Raw genomic sequence first — 10,852 nt, 5'->3', positions numbered from 1 at the left:
TTGTCTTCATAATCAAAAATATTTTAACCAAAGTACCTAACCACAAATTAAACACCAGAAATAAAATTAACAATAATATTATCGTTCCTAGAACAATTAAAGCCACCACACAATGATTATAGGTACTGATACATAAGACCAAATATATTTAATTCGCTGCCCATAGAAATTAGAAATTAGAAATGAAAAATTACGGAACTTTGTTATGGCTAAATAAATGGTAAAATCAACAAACTGTGGACTTAATGAAAATATTATCATTATTTAAATTGTTAATAACTAATTATGTTAATTAATATCTTATAATTTTGTTTTAATATAATTTTATAATCTATTGTGTGTCTTATAATTGTTAATATTTGTTCAATGTAAATAGCAAAACCATATTAAGATAAACTATAAACATATTTTGTTGAAAAGACTTCATGCCTTCCCCCTCCATGACCATGCTCAGTGGAGCCTATTAATCTGTTGAAATGAATAAAAAAAAAAGGTATAAAAAAATTTATCGAGGTATCTCGGTTTAAAGTTTTAACATTTCTATAGTAGTATAGTATCACCACTATTCACTATAGATGCCTATATAAGAAATATAACTTAGTATTAATAACTCTATTGTATAACTGTATCTGCCAATTAGAAGAAATTTAATACGCATTGATATTTGATGATTTAAGTTTGGATAAACATTAAACGAAACGCTTGCAGTTTTATACATAGGTACGTACGACGTACCTATTACCATTTACCATTGATTATAATAATTATATTTAAAATAAATGATATTACATGTTTATAGAAAATGTGGCCAAACACAAAAAAAAATATCTTGTTGTTAATAAGAAAGTAGATAGATATTATAAAATAATAGTTAAAAATAACCTAATGATGTGTGACTACAAATACATTTTTTATAGCAAATTATTATTGTTACTTTAATTTTTATTTTTTGTTAAATATTATGTCCTCTGATAATTTTACCTATTGGCTATTGTTACCACGTTATCCAATAAATATGGCCACATAGGAGTACAATATAAGAGGTAGGTAGGTAAAACAATGTAAAAAACAAAAACATAATGGATACATTATGTAACGGATACTGGGAAAATCCTCCTACCCTACCGTATAATAAATAATAACCATAATATAATATTGTAATCATAATAGGTATTTAGCGTTTTTTTTTTTTTTTGTGTATCGTACGTAGTCTACTATTATTACATATCTGCTGTAGGTTTGCTATGTTTTAATTCATGTGCCGTTTTGTTACCTAGGTTTTGTGTATATCAATCTGTCCTTCAATTGGTACTTGGTACAAACGACGGCTTAAGGACTATATATTATTCTGGCATACTTCATATTAAATTGTCTTGATTTGTATAATTTTCGCACCTTTGAATTGTAATAATACGATTAACGAATGAATACATCACGAGCTAGTATTACCATAGAACAAATGTAATAATCTACCTGTACCTAGAGTCTAGAGAACATTAATAATGGGTTAGGTTAGGTTATTAATACTCTCTACCTGTACCTATATATGTCATTAATCATTATACCATGGTAGTAATAGTAAACCGATTATTATTTTATTTATTTTTTGGCTTTATTGTCTACAAACATTGACACCAAAGCTATTAATTTAAACTTATTTTTAATTTATTGTAATGTTATCAATATAATTTATTTAATATTTCCAAAATATCATACAAGTACACTCCGCTTAAATATATAATTCTTTGTTTCCAAAAGCAATCTTGAGTGTGACACAAGAGTTATAAATTAAGTAAATCTATGTGTATGTAAAAAAAAAAGAAAAAGAAATGTGAACATTTCTATATTAACAATGTTACTTACCTATATTTTTTTATTAATATTATTATCAACTTAATGTTTGTAAATTTGTAATAATTTAAATAGCTTATTTTTAAATCAAAATATGTGTACTGTATAAATTATTATTTTTGTCAGATACCTAGTTATAGGTATGTATTTTTTAATTTATTTTACACTTCGTCAACATTTATACTTTGCTAATAAGCCAGAAAATAAATTTATTTCATTTCCACATCGGTCTCTTGATGGATAATAAGTATTATTTATACCAAATATTAAATCAAAACTAAAATATAAAATAAACTTAATGAACACTTTTTGGTGTTTTAATTTTTAAATCTCCATATATCTAAGCTTATTTTTTATTAAACTTACAAACAGCTACTATCATTGTTTACAAGAAAGTAATATTTTATTTTGTCATTATTAGTTAATACATATTATAGTTCCTTGGGTATTTTTTCTTTAGTGGTCAATAAGTTATTTTATATTCTCTAAAAAATAGATAATCAATTGCAAATATGTAATATATTTCACATAAGGTAAGACACGTAATATAATGAAAGGGGACAAATGCAGTTTAGATACTATAAGATATTTCTATATTTTTTTATAATTGAAGCATGTGCTTTAACGAGTTAAGAACGATACTGCAAATCATTATTTTGAAAGTCCTTTTTCAAGGTTTACAATTATACGTTTTTATGCATTTTGATTTTTTTCTGTGTATTAGCATACTAACATAAAATGACATCCCAAAATTATCCCTAATATTCAATATTAGCGAATCACCTATTATTTTTTGAATACAGTAGCTTATGGGCTTATAGGTTAGAAATACTTCATAAATCCACTATTTAGAACTAAAAGTATTAATTTTTATGACCCTTCTTAGTCCTTTGCCTCCACCCTCCTTAGACCTTTATCGACTAAACAGGTTCTTAGCTAATCCAACATTCGTGTAAGATCTACGGTATACGGTAGACGGATAATCTAACAAGTGAACCTAATATCTAGGGCCCGGATTTTTATGCAAAAATTATTGTTAAATATGCACATATTTATGCACTCAGAAATTCAAAAATATGTAAAAAAATATGAAAAAAAATTTATTGTGTGTTAAAAAGCAAACATTTAAAATAATTTAAAAATATTATAGTATTAATTTAAAAAAAATACAATTTAAATATCAATATTTAAAGTGTGTATAAAGCATAAAAAATTGTATTAATTATTGAATGAGTACCAACATGATGTAACAAAAGATGCTTTTAAATTATCAAATAGAAAACTTCTACGATTGTCACGTAGCATCTTGTATCTCCGAAAATGTCTTTCCACGTCTGCTGACACAATGCGTATTTAAAACAAGAAATATTTTCTGGTGACAACTCTGAAAGATCTTCATCATCGTTTCTTATTTCACCCCTAAAAATGTCAATAACATACGGGCGGTACTGGTTTGCGCACAAATACCAAAAAGACAACTTTTTTGGGCACAAAACTACCACTCGTTTGGGAACAGTTGAGCCGTAAACATGCACATGGTTTGCGCACAGTTACCTTTTGGCCTGACCTTTTAATACCATCTTAATAAGTAAATTATTAAAGTACCTACATACATTTTCCTTCTCACTTAACAGACTTAGGACTGTCTATGAATATATTCATAGGTGTGGTTAAAAATGTATGTTAATACTTGCTTATTATTAATAATAATTGTTAATAAATTATGTTAAAAATGCATATAATATAATGTTTGTGTAAAATGAGTTAATTTTAATTTTAATATAGTGATATAGACCTATAGTCGATATGATTGGGAAACGTGTCTATTATTTTCCGTAATAACAGTATCCCATTATTTATAAGTATTTCATTCGGTCTATTTCGCCAGATCTATATTTTGTCCATAAGCTTATGCGATGTTCGACTGATTCTATTGACTCCTTACGGCGATAATTATTTATACTTTTGTTGATTGATGTTATTTTTAAATCTGATTCCGTTTGTATTTTAAGAATAATAAAATAATAAAACTTCACTAATTTCTAAATCCATGTTCAGTAAATATAGGTTAGAGTCATAAATTCTATGTATGCACACTATAAGTTCTCGAGACGTACTGATTGTAAGGAATTTAATAACATTTCCGTACTCTTTATCGATGATTATCATTGCCTACTAAATATAGTTATTTTCCGGTGGAAGACATAAGCACCAAAATGAGATAAGAAAAAAAAAGTGGTATCGTACAAAAGCGCCAAAATCGTGTATCGTACATAAACTCATACTCCAAGTTCATACTCAAAAGTTTAATCTTAATCGACAAATGTATAAGCTGATTGTCACATAGACAGTTGTGTGTGAGCAGTTTTGTGTTGTAACATATTGTTATAGTACCTATTTCGTAAGCATTCGTTAAAATGGATTTTACAAAAATTGTTAAGAATGAAGGTGTTGTGTGTATTTTGTTTAAAGAGCAAAAATATAGAAAATATTCTATATTCTAATATTCTATATAAAAATATTCTTATAAGACAGCAATTTTCAAATAACTATTTATAGAAAATAATATTAATATAATATAGTATACATATATAATATCATTTTTATAAGATATATCAAAACAGTTAAAAGTTAAGTTAATGAAAAGCCAAAAGTAACTAGTTAAGTTAAAAAGTTAATATAAAATTAACTTATTAACTTAACTTTAACTTTTTAACTCGTTATTGCCCAGCCTTGCATTTTTGCACCTTTGGCGCTTATGTCATATAGCCTTATTTTCGTGTGCGCAAACCAGTTGTACATTTAGGACAACCGTGTGCGCAAATGAGTTCCTATTTTTCAGGTAAAAATTATAAAATGTGCGCAAACAAGTTGCAGCCTAACATACTTCCGGTAGTTTAACTCCTCCTTCACTCAATTTATTTCCAACATTTTGAACCAATTCTAGACTTTTTCCAAGATTAACACCTGATTATTCTAAACCGGCGATGGTGTCTGTTATGCGTTGGTCATTTAATAAAAATATCGAAAGTTCGTTTTTTATCGAGTTATCATTAAATAATTATTGTGTATCTGAATAGACTTTGCATAACTTGAATTAAATGTATTGACAACTTGAAATATTTTGTTTTATTCGGTCGAATTATATTTTCAGGAATGTCGGCAATCAACATGTACATCAAACTATGAGTAAAATATAAAATATTTTATTAAGTATTTATTATATGTACATTTTGATGCAAATATGCAAAAATATGCAAAAATAAAATTAACAGCAGAATCTACGTGTTACGAAACGTTAAGATATTTAATCAGAATCATTATAAGTCAAATGTAGAAAAATATGCATTTGCATAAAAATTCTGGGCCCTATACTAATACCTAACGTTCGGTCTTCCAGTAGACCTAACCAGTTAAATAACAAGTACCTATAGTGGCTCTCATCACATGCCGTCTATAATTGCCAAACTCGATGTTCGTCTCCAACCGGGTGGGGAGGGGAAATAGCTCCATTTTGATGCTTAAAATGTGTGCATCCACTTTCCCATAACATTTATTTTTTTCATTAATTTAACTCTATAGTTAATTTTTTTTTATCTAAGGTTTTTTAAGGTTAGAGTTATTTAAGGGAGACTTCTGATTAATCGTTCCTTAATAATCTAATTAGTTAGAGTATTTTTTTTTGTTTAGTAATTTTTGTGTAAAAAGCTAATGATTACAATATAAACTGAAATTACTAGCTCCTAGTTAAACTATTTTTTTTAAATATTTTTTTTTGCGGTGTAAATCAGTTCCGGTACAAAAAAATCGCTTACTCAAATCAGCTACAAATGATGATACGGAGCTAGGTACTACTTGTAAAATATAAACTATAATACCAATAGGTAATAGATTAAGCAGGGACGCCTTGTATTTTGTATGTAGATTATTCGCCGTTTAGATTTAATTAAATAAAAAACAAAAATTATTCGGCGTAAAACCGAATCTGGTTATACATTTTTTAGGCTGATAAAATGTCGTTTGTACATATTAAAAGTAGCACCTACGAGATATTTTTCCTCTGCAAAGAAAATTAAGGAATCGTCGATATGATTTTGGGTTGAGGAACAATGTTTGGTACCTATTTAAAGCATGCTACATTTTCTTAAGAATTTAATTGTTTGTTTTAATTTTTGATTTGTAGTTATTTGGCAATAAACAAAGTGTTACAGAAATCGGGTAAAAAAAAAGCTTTGAAAAGCTTAAAACAGATCCACGTTGAAATACTAGATTATTTATTTCAAATTTAAAAATAAAATATTAGAAGTATTAATATATATTATTTTATATTATTTTCCTAATTACATCATAAACCAAATTACAATGTATACTCCCGATTAAATTTTCATAATTTTTGATATAAACCAGGATTTTATAAAAAAAAATGTTTTTCTTCTGGGCGAGGTTAGAGTACCTCTAGATGTGACACAGCTAAGTTTCATCGGAAGAGTCAATGTTTACACACAAATTTGTTTTTATATTATTTTGAGACTTAAATTTACTTTTTAAACTTAAATTGAATATTTATTTCCACGGACAATTTGCTAACTAGGTGACGTACAAGCATTTGTTTTTATTTCAAAAGTGCAATTTATAAAAATATTCGGAAGGCAAAACGATCCAAACACCTTCTTTTTACCAAGCCTAGTTAATACTCACCAATACGTATCTACTTTGCCTACACTATACGCCGAGTAATAGTCTTCAAGTTTGAGAGAAGTATTTAAATCAATATACTATTATTGCTATGCTAATCTTTTATCTTTATATTTTAATATTTTATGCACATTAATCATTATACCATCATATTTATTAGTGTTAACATCTATTTTAGTGTATTTTATACTCTATTCATAGGTGTTAAGTAGTTCAAAATTAATTATTTTACTATAATTATTATTTCGATCATAATATAATATAGTAACTAGCTGAATAACCCGGCTTCGCCCGTGTGTAGTTTTATTTTTTCATATTTACAATATATCCCTATAACTTCTCGGAACAATTCTTAACTACACGACTCACAAAAAGGACAGGTTGTAGGTAGCTGGAAACCTGCGGGCCGCCATGAGCCCGTGCCGTGCAGCACAATGCGTATTGGCGATGAATAATTATAATTGTTAATTACTCCACTAAAATGCAACATTTTTGAAAATCCTTTCTTATGACACTGTGGAAATATGAGAAGAACCTCTATTTCAAATTTCAAGTTCGTTCGTTGTCTACTTCAGATCTCTTATTTTGGATGAATCTGGAAAAAATATACTCTGTCAGCAGCTTCTAGCTATATTTATTTTTATACATTTTTTTTGCTTTTTAAAATGCATTTGCCCGCGGGTACTTATGTTCCCCTCTCAATTTTTTTTTCATTATTTAAACTGACTTTTTTATAAACATTTTTTAAGCTGTGATCACTCGGTGCTATCTGCATAATCATTTTTAAATGAACTAATTGACTCGTTGTTTTTTGATATATCTTCTCGTATTTGACTGTGTTTACAATATCAATCATATTATATATCAAGACGCCCAAGAGATCCTAGATGATATAAATGTAACAAATTATTATCTAGGCTCTCTACATGTACTACCTATGTACCTATACCTAGCATATGCATTAACTCATTATTCCGTCCACCTTTAAAATGTGGTTATGTTCGAATGGATCTAAGAAGTATGGATTTGAGCGCAATCGCGTCAGCTTGTCTTTTCATTAGGTACATGGGCGATGGACGTTATACCATAAAACAATATGCAGTGCAATCTCCACTGTAGTTTATATAATTATTTACCTCGATGTCAACAGCATGATAAAGTAAAGATGTGTGTCAGCAACTACTCTGTAATACGCATATCCGCCATATTGCTTGTCTCCAAGAGATTTAAAACTATTTAAAACTGATTATAAAAATTACGATGGAAAGCAATATGGCTGCATATACATAGGAAAAACTTTGGATGCTCAGACAAGATTTAATTTGTTATTGTTGCTGACTTAGGTACCTAGTTTACATATCATGGTCAACAGCACAATTAAAGAGTGTTGGATATTATCTATAATCGTAACCTGTGATCAACTACAGTTAGCAGTCAACATAAACCAAAAAAAAAAATATATATTGTGTATATTTTGTGTTGACAAAAATACGTTATACGTAATACAAATTTGAAATTTGCGTGGATAAAACAATACAAAGTAAAAAAGTCAATGATTTGAGGTTATGTTGATAAAATTATGATACCCGGTAGGAGGTAGACATGGTAATCAAATGTTGTTGGGTTGTGATGATAATTGATAATACTCGTGCTTGTTCGGCTGTTCTATCTTCCATTACCGAAGCACATGACATAGACATTCTTTCATTTAAATTAGTAATTACAGCATTTATAACTTTAAATTCGATACTCAAAACTATTCTTATATTTAATTACTTTATTCACTGTCGTGTTTTTAAATAATATTAATCATGAATACTTTAATCAGATCGTTGAGATCTACCCTGAAAATTTCCAATGTGGTCGTTAATAATTGCACCAGAAATATATCAACGGCACCCATCTATCGATCAATGTGGTTCGCAACAGGAAATTTAGACCAAATACGACCTTTCAACTCTCGGCTTGCACACTCATCAGGTTGGTTTTAATTGATGAAAACTAAAATGCTTATCATAAAATGAACTTCTAAAATATAATGTACTAACATAAATGTTTTAGTTGAAAAAGAATTGCAACAGTTCTTGGACAATGAAATAAAAAGCGAAGAACAGACGTCGGACAAATCACATTTACCTAAAACATTTGAAGGATTCAAAGTATCTGCTGACGGCGCTGAAGTAGAATTGACGAAGGAAACTTCAGATGAAACGTAAAACCCATATTCTTCGTCTATTACTTGTGTTTCTTTACAAAAAATCCTGTTTTCTAAAATACTTAGATATTTTTACTACACGTATTAAAACATTTTAGGTGCCTCCCTATTTTCAACCATAAGTTAAAGACTAAACTCATATATACCATACAATTTACTACTTTAGGTAAATCTTATTAGGCATGTAACCCATACAATTAATATCTATATTATATTAGGTGTATTCATGAAATCTATGTTTACATATTATTATGAATGATGCATTTAGTGTTGCACCACTATGGACTTGTGCCCATGCCAGGACCCCCTCTTTGGGTAATATGAAATAGTTAATTAAGTATATTAATTTAATCTAAAATATATGTTTAAGTAAATAAATAAATAATAATTTTGTGATAGTTTGTATTATGTAACCCTTGACAAAATTCTTATTTTGCTACTGATTGTTACTCATTATTATAACACAACTTTAAAAACCATTTCATAACTTAATGCACACCAAACATAAATTATAGACCTACAATATTTTAATGTGAACATAACCTAAAATATCAGGTTGGTACTGGTCGGTTGCAAAGTCACCAAACACACATACATTCGTAGTGGACTTAATAGTATTTAAACAATATTACTATCAATCCCAAGTTGTATTCTGAATGAAAGCAAAAATTTGAATTTATATCAGTGAATTTTCTAAATTAATTAAAATATAGGTAGTAAAAAAATCACTGTATACTAGTATATAGTATTTTATCTATTTATGTATTAATATTGCTATTCATTTAAATAAATTCATTTTAAATTTCTAAACAAAAAGCATGTTTGATTGTAGAATTGCTATAAAATTTAACATCAATCACTCGGTAACAGAAGAAGAAACTGACGGAGTAGATAAAGTTGCATTAAGATCTAAGCCAGATTTTGAAATAGATATAACTCGAGGTGATGTTATTCTTGGCTTCAATTGTTCATTTGCCAACAACTTTGAAAACACAGAATTAGATGAATCAAATGGTACTGGTAGTTATATTTATTATAGTTAATTTTCACATTTCTAAATCTTACAATTTTACAGATGAAGTTTTTCACATTGATGAAGTAACTATTTATAAAAACAAATACTCAGACAATAAATATGCTTTAGCTGGAGATACATTGGATGCCGTAAGTTCAATATTATTTTGTTTGTGTGGATATATACTGTTTAGGCAACACAAAATGGCAATACCATACTATGCTATATCATCCTATACTCTATTCCAAATAAGTTGCTCAACTTCGGAACTGTCAGACCACTGTGATTGGCCAGTAGTTCGTAGCTCGCTGATGGCAACTAACGACAGGGTACATGCGTGAACCGCAACTCGTTTCTGTTGTGATTTTCCAAACTTATTTGTAATAGAGTATAGCTTAATTAAGCAAACTGCCTGGACAATGTATATGTTTGCCTACTCAGCTTATCGAAATTGGGCAGTATCTCAATGCCTTGGAAATGTTTAACATTTCTATAATATATTATTTACATTCTTATTTTAATATTTTTATTGTTATTTTGTAGGATCTCTATGATTTATTGAAGACATTCCTAACAGAGAAAGGCATATCCAACACTTTTATTGAAAATATTTCTGATTTGAGTACACAGTATGAACAAAAAGTATATATCAAATTTTTAAATGATTTAAGGAAATTTTTTTAAGATTGTCATTAATGATCCAAAGTATAAACCTAAACACTAACTTTGTATATTATTTTAGTCTCATGTAATAGAAAATAAATTATGAATCTTTCCAATAGTTTTTTTCTTATCAGGTTTTATTTGTTTGTTTTTTTAAATTTTATTATTTTCCTTGGTATTTGTATATCCTGAAATATATTTTCAGTTATAATAATTTTAACTATAAATATTAGTCATGTACTGAGTCTTGTTTTTAGTTTAATCTTAAAAATTATATTTTTTTCATTGTAAATAGTAATTTATTGAATTAGTACATATAAGGGTGTTCCCAGACTTTGGCCGCTTCAAACTCTGCCAAGTTGTCCCAAATCATAGAATATATGCCTAAAGCTAGTCTACTTTTTTCATAATTT

General features: G+C 28.0%; 1 protein-coding gene across 1 annotated transcript; it reads left to right on the top strand.

Annotated features, from left to right (window-relative positions):
- The first annotated feature begins 8,196 nt into the window (after positions 1 to 8,196).
- On the top strand, positions 8,197 to 10,559 carry LOC111029405 (complement component 1 Q subcomponent-binding protein, mitochondrial). Its single transcript, XM_022308389.1, has 5 exons — positions 8,197 to 8,526; positions 8,608 to 8,758; positions 9,594 to 9,775; positions 9,837 to 9,925; positions 10,320 to 10,559. The coding sequence occupies exons 1-5, from the start codon at positions 8,358 to 8,360 to the stop codon at positions 10,458 to 10,460; spliced, it is 732 nt and encodes a 243-aa protein (XP_022164081.1). The 5' UTR covers positions 8,197 to 8,357; the 3' UTR covers positions 10,461 to 10,559.
- The last annotated feature ends 293 nt before the right edge of the window (positions 10,560 to 10,852 follow it).

This window comes from Myzus persicae, unplaced genomic scaffold (genome assembly GCF_001856785.1).
Source record: "Myzus persicae strain clone G006 unplaced genomic scaffold, MPER_G0061.0, whole genome shotgun sequence".
NCBI lineage: Eukaryota > Metazoa > Arthropoda > Insecta > Hemiptera > Aphididae > Myzus > Myzus persicae.
The sequence above is the reverse complement of the archived record's forward strand: the minus strand, read 5'-3'. Positions and strand labels throughout refer to the sequence as shown.

What these genes read in the sequence shown, in the direction of transcription:
- LOC111029405 (XM_022308389.1), top strand. Translation starts at nt 8,358, where the DNA reads ATGAATACTTTAATCAGATCGTTGAGATCTACCCTGAAAATTTCCAAT. An exon ending in TCGGCTTGCACACTCATCAG is followed by an intron (nt 8,527 to 8,607) that starts GTTGGTTTTAAT and finishes TAAATGTTTTAG; the next exon opens with TTGAAAAAGAATTGCAACAG. An exon ending in CTGGAGATACATTGGATGCC is followed by an intron (nt 9,926 to 10,319) that starts GTAAGTTCAATA and finishes GTTATTTTGTAG; the next exon opens with GATCTCTATGATTTATTGAA.